The 23,805-nt window shown below is 44.4% G+C and overlaps 1 protein-coding gene across 3 annotated transcripts in view; it reads left to right on the top strand.

Moving 5' to 3' along the window:
• ARHGAP25 (Rho GTPase activating protein 25) overlaps positions 1–23,140 on the top strand; it is an 86,970-nt gene extending 63,830 nt beyond the window's left edge. For all 3 annotated transcript variants that reach the window (XM_022566557.2, XM_030763225.2, XM_089923072.1), the window contains 7 exons: positions 2,778–2,985; positions 8,081–8,213; positions 12,262–12,335; positions 14,213–14,334; positions 15,137–15,333; positions 17,932–18,455; positions 21,251–23,140. In XM_022566557.2, the coding sequence (XP_022422265.2) occupies positions 2,778–2,985; positions 8,081–8,213; positions 12,262–12,335; positions 14,213–14,334; positions 15,137–15,333; positions 17,932–18,455; positions 21,251–21,458 (1,466 nt within the window). In that variant the 3' untranslated portion in view covers positions 21,459–23,140. The remainder of the gene's footprint in view (positions 1–2,777; positions 2,986–8,080; positions 8,214–12,261; positions 12,336–14,212; positions 14,335–15,136; positions 15,334–17,931; positions 18,456–21,250) is intronic.
• Positions 23,141–23,805: the final 665 nt, after the last annotated feature.

Genomic DNA, 23,805 nt, shown 5'->3' with positions numbered 1-23,805 from the left:
TGCTGGACGGAAAAGGAACGTTGGAAAACGAGTGTCTTGGGGAGAATGACATTGAAAGGCCTGACTGTGGACATGGGAGGAAGAGAAGATGAACACAGGACACGGCTGAGAGACTCGGTTGAGGAGAAAAGCTGGTGGGCTGGCTGTGCAGAGGGCTGGAAGAAGGAACTTGATTCCAGATCGTCTGCCTTGGGACCTCAGAGTTGGAGATCATGTTTGATAGCTCTGACGTCTCCATGACGGTATCCTTCTCCATGGGCATCCAGTGGGCTCCTTGAGCCCAAGTTTCAACTGCTCTGAAACACATCTGCTACTCCCTTTGAGGTGCCCTCCCTGGACCCCTCAAAGGGAATTTTACAAATGTCTCCTCGTCTATGTTTTGAGTCAGATCATTTTAATCATTTCCTTCCAGTTTGGTGAAAACAGAAACCTAATGCTGTATAGTTCCTCACATCCTCTAACTGTTTCTCACTATTTTGCATGGAGTCCTTTCATTTTCATAACTTGGTAGTAAGCTAATTGAAAGCGAGAACCACATCTTACAGTCCCTCCTTTTCTGTATAACCCATTTCACGTGACCTGCTGTTAACACATGCAGGGCACTCAATAGATGTTAGTGTGAAGCTGAATTCATTTACTGATGGGGTCCCTACTATGGTTTAAACTATAGAAATGCCCAAATTGTCATGAATCACGGAAAGCACTTGCTTAAAGATGACATAATTCATTAAGTAATTCAGCAAAACTGGTTGACTGTCTACGTTGAGCCAGGCCCCATGCTAAACAAGATAATGACAAGAGACCCCTCCCCATACTCCCGGCCTCAGGAAGCCTACAGTCTTGCAGAGGGCACAGTACTTACAAATGACAGTAGCACAGTGGAAAAGGGATTGGGGTATTACAGAAGGGATACAGGTGCACGAGTGGCAATGGAGCCCCTCGGGCCGGGTCAGGGAAAACTTGGCAGAGGTGATGCTATTGAGTCGGGCCAAGGAACACATAGAATCTTAGTAGACAGGGAAGGGAGAGATAAACAGACTGCCTCAGCAAGGGCATGAGGACTAGAGAGCACTGTGGGCTTTGAGATCATCAGGTTGAGGTGCCAGATCACGCAGAAAGGTAGGTAGGAGCCAGTACAAATGCCAACCTGGTTTTCAAATTTTAGCCACAGAAATATTTAAGCAAACAGTCTCACTGGAATGCTGTGAGTAAAACAGACAACAACCCAGCAGGTCAGGTTGGGAGGAGGGAGGAGGGAGGCCCACGTGCTCAGCTCCTCCGAAATGCTCTCACCTCTCAGCATCTGAGGGGCCTCTGAGGAACCCCCTGGAGCTTTGAAGGGGGAATTTGAAAATCGCTGCTGTGGCAATTGGGGAAGAAGTGGGTGACTATTAAAAACAAGGACAAACGTGCTCAGGTAGACCAGTTGTTTAAATAGCAGGAGGGTTTTGAACAATTACAGGAGAGGAGATCACAGCAGGGGGAGGTGAGAGAGGAGTCCAGCCTGGCCTAGGGCAGTGGGAAGTGGGGAGGACATGGTGGATTCCAGAGAGATCGCTGCAGCTCTTTACATGTGGCATCCGCGTTAATTAGAGACTGGATAAAGGGGACCAACCAGAGAGAATCATGGGGGAAACTAAAGGGCTTTGGGAACAGTGTCCTAGCGACTGGAGTGGTCAGTGTAACAGAGCCCTAATTATGCCAGAGAGAAAACCAGGCAGGACAGAGCTGAAACCATGACTGTCTTCTGAATCTCCAGGACATAAAGGCATGGGGCCCTGGGGCCCTATGGGGCCCAGCCAACCAGTGTCCTGATTTATAAACAAACCTTGTTACACTGCTGGGGTGGGGAAATTATAGAGCCAAGTGCTGACAGGGCTCAGTGGAGATGGTCCACACATGCTGAAGGGAGGGAGGGAGGGAGGGAATTACACTGAAGGCAGTGTAATTTGGAAAAATATTTTTAGAAAGCAATTTGCATGCTGTAGTCATTAAAATGTTCAAACCACTTAAACTAGTAATTCTACATGTGGGAATGTAGAATGCCCTAAGGAAATAGTCCAAAAGAAGGAAGAGCCTAGGTTCATCCATCCAAATGTTAATTAATCAATTAATTAGGAATTATACATTGCACTATATACATTCCAGGAACTCTGCTAGGGGGGTGGCCATGTTCGCTGTGGCCATGCTCATAATAGTAGAGCCCGGTAAACAACGTAAATTATTTAAAATGCCGCAATGGTTTAATACAGTATGAGACATCCGCATGATAGACTATTATGCTTTAATGCTACATGACACAAGCAGAATTCAAGATGGCCTGCTTGCTTCTCTTCAGTTTACTACCTGGGCTTGAATTCTGATGGTACTGTGTCCTGGCCCCTGACCTCGGCAAGTTCATTAGCACCTCTAAGGCTCAGTATCTTTCATCGGAAGGCGGGCACAATGATATCAACATCTCATGGGATTCCTGTCAAGATTAAATGAGAAAAGGTGTACAAATTTAGCACGATTCCTAGCACAAAACAAGCACTCATTAAAAGTGAGTTGTTATTTTAAATATGATAAATGTGGACAAACAGAAAAAGACTGACAGACTGCTTCAAGTGGACCTCACCCAGTTTATAGCCCCAGGAAATATTCTGTGTGATTTGTCTTCTGTGTTTTGTTTAGTATCATTGCAGAAAATCAAGACATAGACAAAAAGCACTTTGACCTATCAGTTCCTCCAAGGGAAGTCGGAGTGATGGGCAGGCTCTGCTTTTTTCTCTTCCCAGCGGTGTTCGGCCAGCGCTTGGATGAGACCGTGGCCTATGAGCAGAAATTCGGCCCCCACCTGGTGCCCATCCTGGTGGAGAAGTGTGCCGAGTTCATCCTGGAGCACGGCCTGAACGAAGAGGGCATCTTCCGACTGCCTGGGCAGGACAACCTGGTGAAGCAGCTGAGAGATGCTTTTGACGCAGGGGAGCGGCCCTCCTTTGACAGGTATGCCGTCCTTGCCTCGCTTCCCCTGTGCCCTGCTTGGCTGACAGGACCTCTTTCTACCAGTTGAGCTATGGGACTCGGACAGGTGCTTCCAAAAGCCCTGGTTTGCAACAGAAAGAACCTTTTGTTTTGCTCATAACTCAGAATTTGGGAGCCTGGAACACAGTTAGAGGAGCATTCTGATCATTTAGGTGAGAGATGATGGAACTAGAACTGGGGCCTTGCAGGGCAGTCAAGGGGTGTTTAGGATATGGTGGGAGGGGAAGGGTGGACCAAGGGAGCAAGATGGGACTTAGCTCAAGGCACGCACTTCGGAGTGGATGAGGGGTGGAGAATTGCTGAGCTGCCTGTACCGACTCTGGGTGGTGGATAAGGCACCATGTCCATATCCAAGGGCTCCACGGTCTTCCTCAGCTTTCCAGAAATGGCCAGAGCCAGGACTTCTTGTTAACTTGGGCGACCACAGTTCTGTGCAACTCTGAACTTGGTCCTGAACCCTTTGGGAGGGGGTGCATACCGACATCTTGGCGTTCTCCCAATCTCCTCTGTGGAGGTTGCCCAGTCCTGTTTGGGGCATTCCAGACGCAATGACATTTCTTCCACCATCCCCTTCCCGCCCCTGCTGCTGCAGCCACCCTGCCAAGGTTTCCTTCTCTGCCCTGCTCAGCGGGTACAACCGCCACCCGACATTGTATACTTTCTGTCTGTTGTGCAATATTTGCCCCAGTTGCCTGCACGCGCTTGTCCTGCTGGCAAGAAAGAGCCACTGTTGTTTCCAAATCGGCAGCCCATAAACCAAGATTCATTGAGACGGGCCTGAACTCTTCCAGTTTCCAAAGGCTGAAATCCCCCCAAGAGCTTATTTACGATAGAGGACTCGGGCTGATCCTGGGAAAATCGCGAACAGCTAAGTGTGGTGCTGTGTGGAACGTCTCACCCTCCCTCTCCCTCACCTCCCACTCCAATCACCAACGATGCCCACCCTCCCTCGGAAGCATCGCCGAGACCCGTCTGTTTCTCTCCATTCTCGAAGCCACTGTCTTAGTTCGGATCACCATATGTCTGTCTTTGCTGCCCTTGGCATGCACTAGGTTGATTTATCAAGGTGCTGTATTGTATCAGGAAAGGAACAGGTGAAGATGGTACTGGAACTAGAGCAGGTTATGGGCATCAAATTTAGAGAGATTTCAGCGGGACCATAAGTCACGTTTCATTATCAGGCACCTATTCAATCAAGTTCACTACCTTTATATTCACTTTTCTTTTTATGTTTTTAACTAGCTTTATGTTGATCAAAAAATACAGATGGGTTGTTGATAAGGCAATGAGAACAGTCAGCCAGGAGGACGAGAGGTGATCGTGGGGATTGCCAAACACCTGTCCAAGGCTTGAGCTTCTGCATCTGTAAAGTCAGCCTAGGCGGTAGACTTGGAGTCTTTGATTCTGTGAAATATTTGGGGCCGGAGGAAAGAGAGTTACTACACCTTGTCATGATAGCTCCACCCTCTAGAACTGAGGAAAAGAGTTTACACATCCAGTAATAGGAAGGGTGGCCTGTGGCTCTTTGGAGTCCTCCCAGGGATGACTCTTGGGTCCACGTGACCCGTGTGGGTGCTCACCTAGATCCTCTACATAGGTCATGTATGCAGTTCCACCAGAGATCCCCCAAATTGCTTCACTAGAATGAAGAAAAACAAAGGCGCTCTTACTTGGTAGATTCTACTGGATGTATCTGGCGCTCATTAAACATATAAACAGTATGGGATGGACATCCATCTACTGGGATGGATACTGCCAATACACAATACACTTCCCATACCTATATTTCTGTGAGGGAAGGACATACGTGCCACATTATAAGGTCAGTGCTACAAGGGAAGAGTAGGCAGACCACCTGAGAGGCCCTGGCTAATCTCTGATGGGTCAGGCGTTGAACTCAGAAGTTCATATAACCTCATATAGGGATGTTCCATTAGGTTGGAGGAAAAGCAGACTCAGGAAAAATCATGCTGGAAACTTAGATTATAAGCATGACATCTGATCCAGCTCTGTTACAATGGGGGCACAAACATTAAACCAAAAATGTAAAGACATAACTGTAGACTTTCCATTGTGTTAAATGCCAAAAAAAGAAAAGTAGATGGTATTAATACCATCTATTTTTCATTTCATTCCATTTTTTCATCATTTTTCATTTCAACAGGAGGCTTTTGACATGGTCTGCTGGATTTAGAATGCCCCCCCCAAAAATGACACTTAAGCTGAGACAATAAACAAGCCTGAGGACTTAGCCCCAGACCAAGCAGCATTTTCTTCCCCTGGCAAAATGAATTGGGAAGTTTTCTGTGGTTTGCAATATTCTGTGATGATTTAGATGGCTAACTGTGTTTTTTGGTGATAATTTTGAAGTATCAATCCTATATGTGTGGTTACAACCCCTTTCTCTTTTCTAATGTTGGCTATTAGTTTCTCCTGATTGAACTATCTATAGAGTTTGTCTTTTTTTATTGCTGTTTCTCTTCAAAAGTTTCTGGTTCTTGATGTATCATCTATGCTGTTTTTCTCATTTCAAATTCTTTGTTTCCCATATTTGTTCTGTGGGTATGTTTTGAGTGTTGGGGGCTGTGCCGGTGATGGACAGTGCATTGGAGAATGGAGTCGAGGAGCCAGGAGGCCAGAAAGGGGCTGGCAGAATCCTGGCAAAAGACCATGGCCTTCTGGAAAAGGACAGGGAGTGAGGGCTAGAGGGATTCCTGGGACATTTGCCGAGTAGGATTAGAGGATGTGGGGTGAGGAAGAGACTTCAATCAAACCTGAGACCCTGGACTCTGATTAAGCCCACTGGGTGGATCGTGATGCAGAGGATTTGGGACAAAGGAGATTTTAGGATTTAGGAGAATGCTGCTCCTGCAGAGTGTCAGCTGGCTGCTGTCCTGCCATTTTCTGGGGAACTTCTCCTGAGTTTTGACGAGAGGGCTTTGCCAAGGTATTTTTAGGCAGTGACTCAGCAGGGAAGGCTTTTCCAGAATCCCCACCTTAAGTGAATGGTCTCCACCCCCGATTTCCTGAGGGCAGCAGTGGAGCAGAGGCAGGGCTCTGTGCCAGCTCAAGTTCTCCTTTGGAGGCAGAGTTCACAGGCTGCAAAGTGGGGGACCTTTCCAGAAGACAGTTCCAACCACTGGCTGTCAAAAACCAAAAAGAAAACATTTACATGAAACGTCAAGATAGAGAGCTCCACAGTCAAGCCTTGCTGTTCTGGTTTCTGAGGCCTCAGATGCCTGCCTTCTTCTCCTGCCCAACTCCACCCCTCCCGGCTCTCCTCCAGGATGTGATCCCACCCAGCCCAGCCGCTTCTATGTCCCCATTGCTGAAGCCCAAGAGCCACTCAGATCAGCTGGACCTCTTGCCCCATCACAGCTTTTCAAAATACTACTGGGAGTGTCTCTTACAGATACCAGTTTTTCTTTTTCTTTCTTTCTTTTTTTATTGAAGTATAGTTGATTTACAAAGTTTTAGGTGTATAGCAAAGTGATTAATTTATATAAATATGTGTGTGTGTGTATATATATATATGTATATATGTATTCCTTTTCAGATTCTTTTCCATTGTAGGCTATTACAAGATATTGACTATCGTTCCCTGTGCTATACAGTAGGTCTTTGCTGTTTAGCTGTTTTATATAAAGTATTGTGCATCTGTTAATCCCAAATTCCCATTTATCCCTCCACCCCCCCCTTTCCCCCTTGGTAACCATGTTTGTTCTCTACGTCTGTGAGTCTATTTCTGTTTTGTTAATAAGTTCATTTGTATCAAATTTTTTTAAGATTCCACATATAAGTGATACCGTATGATATTTGTCTTTGTCTGACTTACTTCACTCAGTATGATAATCTCTAGGTCCATCCATGTTGCCGCAAATGGCATTATTTCACTCTTTTTTATGGCTGAGTAATATTCCACTGTGTATACGTACCACATCTTCTTTATCCATTCATCTGTCGATGGACATTCAGGTTGCTTCCATGTCTTCGCTATTGCAAATAGTGTTGCTATGAACATTGGGGTGCATGACCAGTTTTTCTTGATATGAAATAAATATTTTTCACTAATGAGTTTCAAGTATGTGGTATATTCAGACTCATTTTCTCTTATAGAGCTGCGGAATAAACACAATAGCTCCATAAACCAGGGATCAGCAGACTTTTCTGAAAGGGCCACGTATGAAATATTTAGGCTCTGCAGACCAGACAGTCTCTGCTGCAGCTACTCAACTCTGTTCTTATACCAGAATTCAGCCAAAGACAATACAAAAATGCATGAGCATGGCTGTGTTCCTATAACACTTTATTTATGGATGCTGAAATTCAAATTTCACATGATTTTCACGTGCCATGAAATATTCTCCTTTTGAGTTTTTTCCCCAACCATTTGAAAATGTTAGATCCATTCTTAGCTCACAGGCTGTACAAATAAAGGTGATGGGCCAGGCTTGGCTGGTAACATGTATATGACTTGGTAACATTTGAGTCTGCATAGCTCTGTCACTCCATGAGGACAGGGATCCTGTGTGTCCCTCAGGTTCACTGCTGAAACCCCAGTGCCTGACGTAGTGTCTTGCACCTAGTAGGTTCTCTCAACACACTTGGTTGAATAAATGATTGTGTGAATATGTGAATGAATCCCAGACCTACTTTAAGCTCTCTGATAGACTAAAGAGATCAATGGGTCGTAGCTATAAGGAGTTACCACATGAAAAACTAGAGACTAAGTAGAGAATGCTCAATTGTACTAAGTGACTTGGAGAAAGAAGAAAGCAATGAAGACTAGAATAGTTTAACAGGCTTATTGGAAGAGTAGACCTTAAACTTATCTTTGAGGCAGTTAGGTAGAAGAGATAAAGGAAAAGGTCTTGGGGGTTATTATTCCAGAAGGGGGAGTTGCAAAAATATTTTGGTCAGATACATCTTTATCAGACTCTACTCCTCTACAAAATTTCTTTTTGGAAGCTGGGAGCTTATTCAGTGGATCACCAAGGGGGAGGTGAGGAGAGTTCTGGAGTTTTGTTTTCAAAAAACATTGTTTGTTTTTTTCCAGAGATACAGATGTGCACACGGTAGCCTCCCTGATGAAGCTCTACCTCCGAGACCTCCCAGAGCCAGTGGTCCCCTGGAGCCAGTATGAGGGTTTCCTGCTCTGTGGGCAGCTCATGAATGCAGATGAGGGAAAGGTTTGTATCTCAATAGAGTTTGTTGTCCTGCTTCAGAAGGTGAGGGTTACTGAACACTATTCTGGTAGGCAAGCAACAGTGGGTCATGGGTGAACCCCATAACTTTTGGTGAGATACTTTGTCAAACTGGAACTCTCAGCAACAGAAGTCCAATGAATCCAACCATGGTGACAGCCTTTATGGGATGTTGCACTCCAACAAATTACTGGCCTATCATTAAATACCCCCAAGTCACTCTAAAATTAGTAAGAGAATGAGGATGCTTCTGAGAAGGGTTTCAAGCAATATGGCCTTGCTAAGACCTGCTGGGACAAAAAGACAGACTGACCCACCTGGAGGGCAGGTGAGAGGTCCAAATGTTCTAGATCTGTGATGACCATGCGTGTCACGCATGGGTATACAAGAAACACATGTGCCAGGGAGAGGAAGGACAGAGCTTTTCTTGGTTCCTTTCAGCTGCAGCTGCCTGTAGGGTCTGCAGTCCCCATCTGCAGCATCATGCAGCCCCTCATCAGCAGGAATTTTGATCCTTATGTAAATTGTTTCCTTAAAGCCCTTATAGTCAACATGTTAAACAAACTAACCAACCAGTAAAAGGAAATCTGGCTGACAACAAGCTAGCCAACCAGCTAAAGAAAACCTGACTGACAACAATAAAACCGTTATGGTTTTTAACCAAGATTTGCAAAACTAAATGGCCCATGAATGCATTTGTTACACAGCTAATAAAGGGGTCTAACTGCCCATTTTGGGGAGGTTAGTGTTTAGCACTACTATGTTAAAAGTTCTCTCTGGCAAAGTGGTGCACAGAAAAACTTGCAATGAATTTCACTTTGATTTTGCCATTTAGCAAATGATGCATCTTCTGTGAGACTCAGTTTATTTACTTAGCCCAAGAGAACTTTCTACAATGATGGAACTGTTACATAACTGCACTGTCCAATGTAGTAACCACTAGCTATACGTGGCCACTAGGCACTTGAAATGTGGCTAGCACAACTGAGGAACCAAATTTCTAATTTTATTTTATTTTATTTTACTTTATTTTATTTTATTTTATAATAGTCACATGTGTCAAGTTGCTGTTGTATTAGACAGCACAAACTTAGACACATTTCATAATATCAGGATTGTTTTGAGGACCATGGGATATGTGTCACAAGTGAGTGACATTTTAAAATTATTGATTCAAGGGGATGTTTAGTCTCTGCTCTACTTCAGAATTTATTATATAGTATGCTCCCAGAAAAAGTATATATATATATACATACACACACATATGTGTGTGTGTGTGTGTGTGTATATATATATATATGTATATATATATGTGTATATATATATATATATATATATATATATATATATATATAAAATCATTGAAGAGATAGTGCCCTAGCCCTGGAAGAAAATACAGCTGTGAGAACTTCCATCCTGATTGAGAGGGAGGAGACTCACAAATTAAGTAGATCCTGGTACAAGAAAAAAGGTGGTTTTATATTTTAGCATTAGGAAAGAAAGAGCACGATAAGGATGCAACTAACGCATTATAGCCTTTGTAGCTATTTCCCAACACAAAAATTAGGTTGCATGATCTGATTTTAGGATATTTTGTGTATGATTTATGAATTTGGGGGGTTAAAATAGGATATGGAAAGTCTTAATTTATACAGGCATATCCTCTCACCTTTGCAAAAGTAATACAATTTTATGGAATAAGGTTTAAAAGTTGGCTAAAAAGATGAATGCTTCAGGTGATGTCTTGCCCCACAGCTTCAGGGAAAGGAAAGGAGTCCATGGATGCAGTTCTGACAAGCAGACTCCCACCCCTGAACTTCCTTGATTTAGATCTGCTTCTCCCAACTTTTCTCGATCTCAACATATTTGAGAGTTTCTAATCCATGGTAACACAGATCTGGACAGGGTGAGGGATCACAGCCTCTCTCATGGGTGAAAACGTGGCAGAGGCAATCACTGGGAGGCGTGAGTCTAAAGCAACCTTTGCAAAGAATTTACTTGACTAAACTGAAGAGGAGGGAATCAGTATGAAGCAGGCCTTCTAGATCCAGTGGGGCTGCACCAAGTCACTGCATGCAGGCTGACACGCCATAGGTGCATTTTCTCCTGGAGGAGCTGCTCAGGTTTGAGGAGAGCCTGTGTGTCTCATGTGCACTGGTGCACTTTTACAATCATGATGTTGTAGATGGTGACTGCAGACACTATAGGCACTGTGAGCAAAAAGAACAAAGAAAATTCACTGTCCTTCCTCTTCCTGGCACTTGCATTCCTTGTAGGGCTGTCTCTAACATTCAGTGTCATCATGAAGCTATAACCTTCAGACCTCTCACCTGCCTTCCAGCTTGGTCAGCTGTCCCTGGGTTCTAGCAGCTCCCAGCAAAACCATATCACATGAAACCTCAGTTCTCAGAGACATCCTCCTTTTCACAATACTTTTAAAGTGACTTGGGGGGCATTTGGTTCTGGTCGAATTCTTTATTGGAGAGTTACAGCTCAAGCATTTATTAAGCAAACAATTATTGGGAGTATGGTTATCAAATAGTTCTTGCCTTAGAGTAGCTCTGAGGCAGGGAGGAGGACATAATCGCAGATAAATAAAAAAATACAAGGTACAAAAAAATAGTGAACCTCTCCAGGCTATTCTTGCAACTTCCTGTGGATTTATAGTGATTTCAAAATTAGAAGTTTTATAAAAATAAACGAATGGGACCTAATGAAACTTAAAAGCTTTTGCACAGCAAAGGAAACCATAAAAAGACGAAAAGACAACCCTCAGAATAGGAGAAAATATTTGCAAATGAAGAAACTGACAGAGGATTAATATCCAAAATATACAAGCAGCTCATGCAGTTCAATAACAAAAAAACAAACAACCCAATCCAAAAATGGGCAGAAGACCTAAATAGACATTTCTCCAAAGAAGATATACAATTGCCAACAGACACATGAAAGGATGCTCAACATCACTAATCATTAGAGAAATGCAAATCAAAACTACAATGAGATATCATCTCACACCAGTCAGAATGGCCATCATCAAAAAATCTACGAACAGTAAATGCTGGAGAGGGTGTGGAGAAAAGGGAACCCTCTTGTACTGTTGGTGGGAATGTAAATTGATACAGCCACTATGGAGAACAGTATGGAGGTTCCTCCAAAAGCTAAAAATAGAGCTACCAAACGACCCAGCAATCCCACTACTGGGCATATACCCTGAGAAAACCATAATTCAAAAAGGGTCATGTACCACAATGTTCATTGCAGCTCTATTTCCAATAGCCAAGACATGGACGCAACCTAAGTGTCCACTGACAGATGAATGGATAAAGAAGATGTGGCACATATATACAATGGAATATTACTCAGCCATAAAAAGAAACGAAATTGAGTTATTTGTAGTGAGGTGGATGGACCTAGAGACTGTCATACAGAGTGAAGTAAGTCAGAAAGAGAAAAACAAATACTGTATGCTATCACATATACATGGAATCTAAAAAAAAAAACAAACAAAAATTGGCTCTGAAGAACCTAGGGGCAGGACAGGAATAAAGATGCAGACATAGAGAATGGACTTGAGGACACAGGGAGGGGGAAGGGTAAGCTGGGACGAAGTGAGAGAGTGGCATGGACATATATACACTACCAAATGTAAAATAGATAGCTAGTGGGAAGCAGCCGCATAGCACAGGGAGATCAGCTCGGTGCTTTGTGACCCACTAGAGGGGTGGGATAGGGAGGGTGGTAGGGAGGGAGACGCAAGAGGGAAGAGATATGAGGATATATGTATATGTATAGCTGATTCACTTTGTTATACAGCAGAAACTAACACACCATTGTAAAGCAAATATACTCCAATAAAGATGTTAAAACACACACACACACACACACACACACACACACACACACACACAACTATGGGAACAGGAGTGACTGCCAAAGTGTTGCTTCTGCAGAGATACACCAGTTATGCTCCAGGGTCCCATTGCTGGCAAGTGAGCAGGCTCTTCTACTGGCATTAAAAATCTCTTCCCAGGCTCAGCAGGAGTTGATGAAGCAGCTCTCCATCCTTCCTCGAGACAACTATAGCCTCCTGAGCTACATCTGCAGGTAAGAGGCACCTGGTATCAGTTCCATAATTTTCAGCCACACCAGAATGAATTCCCCAGTTAGAGGAGGAAAGAGTATCTCTGTGAACTTAAGAGATTCTGTTCCAAACCTCTGGAAGGTCAACTCTATTCACGTAGCACTGAGGTAGTTTCCTGTGTCCCCAAGATAATTGAAAGGATCCCGGAAAACCAATCAGCATAAAAAAGAAACATGCTTCCTTCTTCAAGCCTGCCCCAGTGCTGCCCAGAGTCCTGGGACAGGCATTAGAACCCAGAATCCTTATAATATTTCTACAATTATCTCCCATCTTCCTGTCTCTGGACCATAACTTAGCACCCCAGAGACATTCATCCCAGGCCATCTTTCTTAATTCCCTTTCTGAGGACGGACCTGCTATGTGCTGCAACACATAGCATGTGGATTGACCCAGATCTGGCTGAGTTGGGAGCCTGGATCTCCATGTCAGACATAGCTGAAAGTTATCTTTATTTTTTTTAAATTTATTTATTTAATTTATTTATTTTTGGCTGCTTTAGGTCTTTGTTGCTGTACGTGGGCTTTCTCTAGTTGCAGTACGCGGGCTTCTCATTACTGTGGCTTCTCTTGCTGTGGAGCACAGGCTCTAGGCGCATGGGCTTCAGTAGTTGTGGCTCGTGGGCTCTAGAGCACAGGCTCAGTAGTTGTGGTGCACGGGCTTAGTTGCTCTGCAGCATGTGGGATCTTCCTGGACCAGGGCTCAAACCCGTGTGCCCTGCATTGATAGGCGGATTCTTAACCACTGTGTCACCAGGGAAGCCCTACTTTTATTTTTTTTATATAATTTTTTGTAGTTTCCAGATGATAAAAGAGTTACATGCTTGATATGGAAACTAGGAGAATATGAAATACTGTAAATAAATGAAAATTTCCCCAAATCTCCTCACCCAGAAAAAGTCACTGTTAATATTTGAGTGTGTTTCCTTCTGAATGTTATTGTCTCTGTGATAGATGATCACATGCATCAATATAAATATAGGGAAACAATTTTTATACCAAATTAGAAATATATTTTTTAATAAAATATATATACATGTATGCTTGTATCCTGCTTCTTTTGGCTAAATGTTGTATTGTGAGCATTTTCCTATGTCACAAAGTAGGATTATACATGACTCCATAATATTCCATAATGTTTCCTCATTTGGACACCCCTCCCCTGCCACTTATTTGATAATTTCTCTGTATTTGGAATTTTATGTTGCTTCAGCCGATTCACTTAAAAATGGTTTTGAGAGACAATATTTAGAAGTGTTTTTTTTCTGATCTTTTCAGGTTTTTAAAATAGTGAATCTGAGAGCTTCATTCCTCAAATAGGTAGGATTACAGCAAAAATTCAGTGCTAGCTTTTGAGCACTTGCTGAGAATTTGAGATGCTTGGTGTTGTAACCTGAGGATGAGAGCAGGGAGGCACCATGAATTCCCATTTCTGAGATCTTCCCACGATGAAGTTTTCTTCTCTGGAGACTCCGCTGGGATAGGTGCTGAGAGCCTGAGAGAGAAGCCTGTAAAGTCAGGACCAGGGATAGTCAAACACCCATTTTAGTCCTTCTTGTCTCCTCTTAGCTCCCTGAACTGGACCCTGCCTCCTGCTGATGTGACTCCTCACCCATCCCTGGCCCCAGTGCCACCATCAGCAGCTGGGTTGCTTGTGTCTCTTCTTCCTTGATCTTGACTCTTTCAGGGGGAAGCTAAATTCTTGTAGTCAGAGCAGACTGGTCCCATTCCTGAGACCAGAAGTAAAGAGTTGAGACCCACCTCTGGGATCCTGTGGGTACCTGGAAGTGCTTCCTTGTGGCAACTTCCTATTTCCTACTCTGGGATTTCCTGGTTGCCCACAGGTTTCTCCATGAAATCCAGCTGAACTGTGGAGTTAACAAGATGAGTGTGGACAATCTGGCTACTGTGATTGGTGTGAATCTCATCAGGTCGAAGGTCGAAGACCCTGCTGTGATCATGAGAGGTACGCTGGTCCTGTGGTGAATGTAGGGGCAGAGGAAGTAAAGACAGTGACATTGCTCTGCAATTTGCCAAGCATTTTCCATTGATCATCTTGTCTGAGTTGTAAAATAGCCCTGTGAAATAAGCAGGCAGGAATTATGTTCATTTTCCAGGTCACAGCAGAGCAGAGAGGTTAAAGATTTACCAATCATCACACAGTATGATAGGCTAGCACGAGAACAGTTAGTTAGTGTTTCTTAGTCTTTTAGTACTTTTAAACATCCTTAGCCAGAGAGAGCAAACAAGTGTGATTTTATAAGACAACTCCCAAAGAGGTTACTTGTAAAGCTGCGCTGAAAAGACTTCTGAGGTAGTGTCTTGGTTCAGTGAACAAGAGTCCTGACACAGAGTACTGATGTCTGCCATGGTTTGGGGGAGGCAGTATGCCTGGTATGCATCCTCTATGCATGCAATAAGAAATCAGATGTCATATTGAGGGTCATATCAAGAGAGAAAAATGTCTTCATTTTCTTTCCTGTCGTATTGCCTATAACCTGATCAAAGACTGATCCAGAGGACTGTAAGCCGAAAATAACCCTCTTTCACCCCACTGCCGTATCCTTCTTCTATCCCATCCCATTCACCACAATCTCCTACCCCAAGCAATTAAGAAGGATCCTGTGAGGAGCAAATGAGGTCCTTTGGGGCCATGTGGTTTTAGAGTCAAGTTTAGAGACAGACATCTCATAGGTGGAGAACCTTGAAGACCACCTGCCCTCTGCCCCATAGTCCAGCACTACAAATCTCTTTCTTCTTTCTTTCAGGGACTCCTCAAATCCAAAGAGTGATGACCATGATGATCAGAGACCATGAAATCCTCTTTCCCAAGTCCAAGGATGCACCCTTGTCACCCCCTGCCCCCAAAAATGACCCCAAGAAACCTCCAGTGGCGCGAAGCTCTGTGGGCTGGGATGCCACTGAGGACCCTCCAATTTCTAGGACAGACAGCGTCAGTAACATGGTAAGGTGCAGAGAGCCTTCCTCCTTCCATCCGACTCTTCCTTCAGTCCAGGTCATTCCATGTAAGAGCTGCTCTGGAGTGGCGATTTAGGGAGTCCTGGGTGATGCTGTGGCAGTGGGCACAGCTGATATAGACCCATTTGAATGAATCTTGAAAGCCTGGCCTCTTTCAAAATCTAGTTTCTAGTTGGTATCCTGGAGGTGGGATTGGTGACATGTGTGCCCATCCCCCAGTGACTAAGCAATGGGAGTCCTCACTAAAGCCCACTCTAAACCCTTTTAAACTCAGTCCAGGGAATTTCGATGGGGAAACTACATATCGCAGTGTTAATGTTCTAGTGAAAGTTGTTGAAAATTCCGGGTGAAAGTCCAGAGAGAACGGTTTCCTGCTAAGCCATGAAACGTGATTCCTTTCTCAGAGTATGTGATGTGTTTGTGTAATATTTCTCATTCCCTGATAAGCTGTCTCAGCAATGTCAACCCCCTCATTTGTACTGAAGGGTTGGGGCTCACGTTCACAATGTCAAAAAACTCTGCAGACTCTGAAATTTAGACTATTTAGGCCAATAATTTACAAAGCTCAAATATTTTAACGTATTTATAGAGGCAAATATTTTTTAAAAGAACGTGTGAACTTTATATAGCAGCTTAATTCTTTATGTGCGGTCAAGGAATGAATGTAAAATTTCCAGTTCGCCAGGTAATGTCAGTTGCCTACTGTTAATCCCGAGGATGATTAAGAATGTATTGGAAAAAAGATGGTGGTAGTTGTGATTTTTCTTGGGTGATGCCTGTCTGGACACAGTGCATTTACGAATACTCTAAAATCAAATTAATATTTAGAAATGTTTATACGTCATATAATGAAATCCTCCTAGACGTCTTTGAGAGTAGCCAGTGTTTTGACAGGTTTCTGTATTTATCGTAACAGTGTGGGCAGCAATGGACAGGCAGTGTGCTGGGAACCTTAAATAGGTCACATCTGGAGTCCTCACCGTTACTCTGTAGGGCAGAATTTATCATCCACATTTTATAGATGAGGTGCTGAGGCTCAGGGAGGTTGACCAGCTGTCCCAAGATGACAGCAGTAGAATGGTAGAGTGGGACTTAGATCTAGTTTGCACCTCAGGGCCCAGGTCCTTCTGATTCCAGGTGGGGCTGCCAAAGCAGGTGATGAGCTAGAAGCATCAGACAGACAGCTTGAGACCTGATTCTCTCATTTTAGGGCTCAATCTTTTTCTTTTAATCTAAAAATATATACGCATCACTCAAGAAAGTCAAAACAAAAGAGATATGTTTAGAACTCCTGCTCCCTCTGCTGTCTTCACCCACCTTATTTTTCCCTGCCTTTATCAGTTTCTTTTTTAACCTTCCAGTGTTCCTTTATGCAAATATAAGCAGATATGAGTGTAAATTGTTATTTACCTCCCTTTTTACACAAAGCAAAACATGCTCACTCTCTCCCTCTCCACACACACACACACACACACACACACACACACTACTGTGTATCTTGAATTTTTCTGTTTAACGGATACCCTGGAGAACTTTCCATGTCAATACATAGGCAGTACCTCATACAACCTCAAGTTTCTGGCAGATGTATGGTGTTCCATCCTATGCATGTACCGTGATCTACTCAGCCAACCTCCATAGATGAACAGGTTTCTTTTACTCCTTTGTACTACAAGCAAGGAGGCAATGAATAACCTTGACCATACTTCATTTTGTGCTCAGGCAAATACAATTCTGGGATAAATTCCCAGAAGTATGATTGCTGAGTCAGAGGGTAAATAGATTTGTAATAGGTAATTTTGATTAAAATTGTTAAACAGTGGTTGTGCCATTTGGCACTTCCACCAGCAATGCATGAAATAACCTATTTCCCTATAGTTTCGCCAGCAGAGTGTGTTGTCAGATTTTGGAGGATTGCCCATCTGTTAGATAAGAACTAATATTTCAGTAATTTTAATTTCAGTTTGAGTTTTTCCTGTTATAAGAGTGTTCAAACATTTTTTTTTATGTTGCATTTTTCCTCCATGAACTCTCTGATCTTGCTCTTTGTCCATATTTATATTAGTCTTTTTTTCTCAATTGTTATGAACTTTATGCATTACAGAGAGTAGCCTGTTGTCTGTGATATACATTGCAAATATGTTTGTCATTTCTTCTTTGATTTAGCATGTGGTGGTTTCTTTGTTTTATTTTTAATTTTGTGGGTCATGGAAACACATGTGGGTTGAATTTATCAAATTATTCTTATATGGTTTCTGTATTTGGGTCATAGTTAGAAAAGCCTCCCTCCCCCCCCATTCTAAGGTTATAAAAGAATCCTAGTTTAGGGCCCCTTACCACAAGCAAACCATTGATTTTAGTCAGCAGTTTACCTCTAGAGCATGAGTTCCTTCAAGTATAATATCCTTTTGGAAAAATGCCACACAGATAATCAACTAATGTGACAAATTAGGAGATTGTCTTCTAATTGAGTTTCATAGGTGTGTGGCCAGGAGATACTTTCTTTCAAGTCTCTAATCCTTATCTTGGGAACGTGACACGTGTGGGAAAAACCCATGTAACATCCGTGGTCACTTTTTTCTAGGCCAGCGACTCAGATGCAACCAGCCCCACTGGACAACGGCCAAGTGATGGGTGTCTAGAAGACAAAGCATCCAGGGAAAAGCCAGGAGATTGGAAGCTGCAGTCACGAAAAAGGACTCAGACGCTCCCTAACCGGAAATGCTTCTTGACATCAGCTTTGCAAGGTGCCAACAGCTGCAAAGTAGAGATCTTTAAAAATGAGTTCTGGTCTTCTTCGGAGGGGAAGGCAGGGGACGGGCACAGGAGAACGATGTCTCAAGGTGTGCCACAGTTTTTCGACTCCCAGCGGACTTCCACCTATGATAACGTCCCCACACAGCCAGGGTCCCCTGGGGATGAAGCCGGGACACTATCATCCCAGGCCTGTGACTCCAAGAGAGATGCTTTTGCCAGCCTAAACTCTGAATCCGGGCCTGGGAAAAATAACTCCGGAGAAGAGGAACTTGAATCCTTGCAGAGGATGGTCCAGAAGCTGCGAAAGGAAATAGAAACACAGAAGCAAATGTATGAGGAACAGATTGAAAAGTAAGTCAAAAGTAAGAGGGCCCTGGGCAGCCACTCGCCTTCCATCTTAAAAGCAATAGGGATTGTTCTCCCCTGCCAGAGAAATGACATTATAAAACTTCAGTTACAGAAGACGCTATCTACAGCAGTTGGGCCTAATGAGGAACAGGGCAAAGGCATTGAGGAGATGACTAAATTAGTGAAAACTCTAAGTTTTACCTTACATTCATGAAAAGTTAAATATGTAGCTTAAGTAGTTTAATCAACTGTTTCCAAACAGTGTTTGTTTAAGCATCAACATGTCTTAACGAATTAAGAGAAATTTAAAAAATTTTCATATTAATGTCATTCATCAACTCTGCCAACATTTATTGAGCATCTACTACGTGCCAGGCACCATCTCAGCTGTTAGAGAATAGCACTGAACAGAACACACAAAAGCCCTTTTGCTTATAGAGCTTTCCTTCTAGCGAAGACAGACAGAGAATACAAACAGATAATTTAAACATATGCTATGTTAGATGGTGGAAAATGCTAGGGAGAGAAATAAAGCAGGGCAGGGGGTTGGGGAGCTCAGGAAGGGGGTTCCAGTGTTACATAGGGTGGTTGGGGAAGGCCTCACTGAGAAGGTGACACTCGAGCAAAGGCCTGAAGGAGGGGAGGGAACTAGTGAGGTCCACGTGGGAGGGGTTGCGGTGGGTTTGGGGGAGAGCAGGCAAGGCAGAGAGAACCGAAGTGCAGAGGCTATGGGAAGGGAGGGGTCTGGCGTGTTCATGCAGAGGAAGAGCGGTGGTTGGTGGCAGCAGGGGAGTGACTGAGGGGAGAGGGCAGAGAATGCAGAGGGCCTGGTCAGCCACCTGAAAGCCTAAGTGAGGCAGAGCTTCTGGGCACCCCTGACCTGACTGAGGCTTCACTGGGTCAGGATCACTAACTCCCCACGATCTCAGACTGCAGGGGGTGAACGGAAGTGAGGCCGGTGACATGGCCGTTGCCACCATTTCACACAAATCTCTAAGATGCTCGGACATGATTTGCTCACTTGAGTAGATAAACTACTTCCTTGAAATCTTTTTCACACCACTGATTTTTCCTGAGAAGAAACCTCAATCCAGATTTGCCTAAAGTCATACTAATCAAAAGTTAGTGAAATGTGAACCTAGTGGGGTTTTCGAACGACGGGTACTTTTCAGTCCCTAGAGACTCAGGTACATGAAAGAAAGACTTTGGTTAGCCTGATCCTTTGTTCCCTGCAGAGGGCCGCCCATCTAGAACAACACATAACTTCTTGTCTAAGAACCTGAAATCAGCTGTTTATAGACTCTGAGACTTGGGCAACATCTTGGCAGTGACCAAGGCAGCCCCAGAGCAGACACTGAGCCCCAGTTTCTAGCACGGGGGTCTTTGACAGGGTGGGGAAGAACTGGCTGCCATTGAGGTGGCTGCTCCTCCTGAAGGGAACAAAGTCTTCTGAATCCACTGTCAGGGGAGCCTCCCATTCCATCCTCGGGAGAGGAAGGAGAATTAACATTCTACAGTGCCTGCTCTAAGCTTCATGCTTCAGACACACCTTCTCATATAATCCCCTCAGTTATCCCGTGAAATAGGTAATACCCCCATTTTACAGAAGAAATGGGAGTTTAGGAAGTATAAAAAGGTTGCACAGCTAGTCATTGGTGGGGCTGGGATTTGAACTCAGGTCAGCCAACCTCCCAAACCCACTCAGATTCTACCTCTCCACTGGAGTCAGTGGTCAAGATCTAGCATGGTGTCTCTTTTGAGGTTTTCCCCCCAAAACAAGAAAGATATGGAGACCTCAGAGAAGAAAACTAAATTTGTAATGGGTGGAATTCCAGAGGAATGAGACTAATTTGGCTTTAAGAAGAAACAGGCAGGGGCAAGCAAGGCTCTGAAGAGAGGCCATTGCCTGCAAAATGGACCAAGGCCCTTGAAGATAGAAGCCAGAGATGGGCTCAAACAGGAGCTCAAGTCTCCGTATAAAAATGAGCAGGCCACTGGGTAGCAGGGAAGCTGCATCTCACAGAAAGAAATTCTGAAGCCACTTTCCAATCATAGTCTCCTCATAGGCCTGAAATTCCCTCCTTTGGCTCAGAAATGTCATATGTACTCTCATTCCCAAGGGTTAATTCAGCACAGACTGGAGGGAGAGAAATGGGCACCTGAGACTAGACTAAGATTTTGGCCAGTAACAGTGAAAATCCTGCGAATTCAGGAATCCAACAGATCCTTCACTTGGAGTGGGATTCAGAAGCAAGGGTGGGACTGGCAGGACAGTTGCTCCCAAGGGGCAGCTCCCCCAGATTCTCCAAATCTCGGTCCCCAGGAGCCTTCATAAGAGAAGGCTCTGGTCCGTGCTCTGCAATGAAGCAGGATGAGAAAGCATGCATGTGTACACAGGTGCCGAGAATCTGGAATCTGGATGGGGTTCAGCAGTCAGTCAACCTCGCAACTGAGCAGGACAGATGCAAGGCGCTGTGGGGCTGTAAATATTAGAGGCGGTCTCTTCATTCAAAGACTTTATTGTGTGGTGGGAGATACAAAACACAAAATGACATGAAAAACAACACAAGAGATGTCATGATATGGATGACAAATGACAAAAATGGGGACAGGCTCTGGGAATTCAGGTTTACTGGGAAGTCCTCCTGTCGGGGGTGGGACATAACTAGGAAGTACAGGTTGGAGATGGGTCTTGGGATGTGGAAGGTTAAGCGGACAGAGGGCATTGAGGGCAAGGCTGAAGAGAAAGTCTAGAGGTCACACCCTGTCCTTTCACTCTTTTCTTTCCTTCCTCGTAGCCTTGAAAAGGAAAATTACGATGTGTGGGCTAAGGTGGTGAGGCTCAGTGAAGAACTGGAGAAGGAGAAGAAGAAGTCTGCAGCCTTGGAAATCAGCCTCCGCAACGTGGAGCGCTCCCGGGAGGATGTGGAGAGGAGGAACAAGGCCTTGGAAGAGGACGTCAAGGAATTTGTCAAATCGATGAAGGAGCCCAAGACCGATGCTTGAGCGTCCCAGGAGCACCACAGAGACAGCCTGCAGAGACCTAGCAATGCTCCCTTTCTCGCTGCTAGCTGATGACCAGGAAGCGATTTTCCTCCCTAAGAAGGAGAGGACATTTTGCGGGGGAAAACATCACATTTCCCAGTAGATAAATCAGTGGAGTTTGCAGGAGGATAAGCGTGAGCAGGGACTTGTGTGGACATCTCCGAGCCCCGGGGCTGTATTCAAAGGGATTGCATTATTCCACTGTGGTCTCAGGCCGAGTGAAGCAGCACCTCCCATGGCTGAATAGCTGTGTCCAATGGAGACTCTGCTGCAGGCCACATCCCAGGACCCAGGCAACAGGCTGACCCCAACAGAGGCTGGACTGAGGAGTTGGTTCTTTGTTTCCTGTGTGGGACATTTCACCTAGTCAGATGGCCTCCGGGTGTCTCTGAGACACAGGGGCCAAAAATGATATTCAGCTTTTGATTTCTCAGCCATGGTGGGCTGTGTTTTGAAGGGCTGCACCTACTGAAGCCAGGACCCCATTCTGCCACCCGTCCCCCCGCCATGATGCACACTCTCCAGGGCTGCAAACTCAAAATTAGTATTAGGCAAAGACAAAACAAGCAGTAAACTGGATTTATGAAAGCAAAAGCAATTAGAAAATTAGATTCAAATTTTAAAAAAGCAGAGCTATTGGCAATCCATACAACACCATTATGAGAGTAAAAGTCTCCCCTGCCTGGGGAAAGGTGTGCCCCTCTCTGGGCACATGGCTTGATGAGCAGGTCACGGGCTGCATTCCAATCCCACTTGCCTTTCAGGGGCCACGGTTGCATAGGGCAGGCCCACTATGATACAGCTTCCTTAGATGCTAGTTGGGTGTTTAGATAGTAACAGTCATCCTTCTGCATTAAGCCACCCTGGCCAAGGCCCCTGGTGAGGCCCCAGGCCTTGATACGTAGGATGGTGGAGTCTTTCGTGGTTTTTGTCATTGTTCTAGTTAGGTGGTCTCCAGGCTCTTTTGACCATGTACCCCATCAATAGAAAATATTTGAGCATACATTCCTCAATATAGGTATATTTATTTATTTATAAATTATACACATGTTCTACTGTATTGCTATATCATAAAACATACACAGGACAAAAATTGAATCATGATGAGATAAAAACAAATATAAGTAGATATTCTCAAATGTGCTTTTAGCTCTGGAAACTCCTGGCCCAATTTCCCAGCAGGTATTACCTGTACTAATGTTACATAGTTCATCCCATTACTCCCATAATTTTCTTGAACTCTTGAAACCACGTGGCTGAATTAGTGGTTTGGAATCTCTGGTTACCACAGTGAGAGTTTAGCCTTCTGCAGCATCTGTGTCTCCTCCTTTATTCCTTTCTCTCCCTTCATTTTCTGCCTTTTTCTCCTCCTCTCTGTGCTTTCTTCACTCTAGTTATTCCCCACTGCCTGTGGCCATGACATATTACTCACTGAGTGAAAGGGATGGACAGGGGGTCAGTGTTTCTCAGTCCTGCTACGCAGGCCCTGCTCTGCCCACCTCCAGCCCCCCAAGGACCAGACTGACAGAGGGCAAGGATGACACCTAGAGCTCCTCGTAGAGACTTGCTTACAGCAGATTGGGGGTGAGGAGACTGATTTGGAACATTATTAAGTAAAGCAATAAAATATTTGATTTCTTGGAGTTGATTTGTTTTTCAGTTACAGAGTAGCAAACATAGAAACACTTCCTGAACACCTAATGTCCACTGATGAGTGTCTATAGTTCTGCCAGACGTGTGCCATGTCCTCCCATGGGTTCCTGGCACGGACGCTTTGAATGCTAATATAGACTTGAGTATGGAAGTAGCCGGCTTCACAGTTCCAAAGGGAACATTTGTTTGAAGGAGCAAAGAGGAAGCCCTGAAGCCTGTTTTCTTGGGGGTCCACGTTATAGGACCTTGCTGGGTCTCAGGCTGGGTGGAAGGCCCATGTTTGAATCCCAGGCCCCTCCTGGTCAGGTGATACCTCTCATTCCACACCTTTTACCAGAACTGCAAGATCACAGAGCGGCAGGTCCAGCATCAGAAGCCAGAAAGTCAAGTCTTCACAATCGAGAGGGGACCTGGCTCGCCTAAACTTCTCCTGTGCCACCCTCCATATGAGGCAAACACAAGAAAGAGTTTCTCCAGGACCCCAGGCCGTCCTGAGTCCAAGGAAGGGCCAGGGAAGAAGATCTGGGGTCTGAGGCCACTGTCCTCAATGCCCCAAAAGACCACCTATGCTATGCATGGCAACGTAGCTCCAGGCCTCACTTGGACCTGGGAGCCAGTTTCTGGAAGGCAGAACCAGACTGACCTATGTCACCGG

Source organism: Delphinapterus leucas, chromosome 13 (assembly GCF_059928025.1).
Source record: "Delphinapterus leucas isolate spDelLeu-1000000601 "Yukka" chromosome 13, BTC_Dleu_Yukka2, whole genome shotgun sequence".
Classification (NCBI taxonomy): domain Eukaryota; kingdom Metazoa; phylum Chordata; class Mammalia; order Artiodactyla; family Monodontidae; genus Delphinapterus; species Delphinapterus leucas.
The sequence above is the reverse complement of the archived record's forward strand: the minus strand, read 5'-3'. Positions and strand labels throughout refer to the sequence as shown.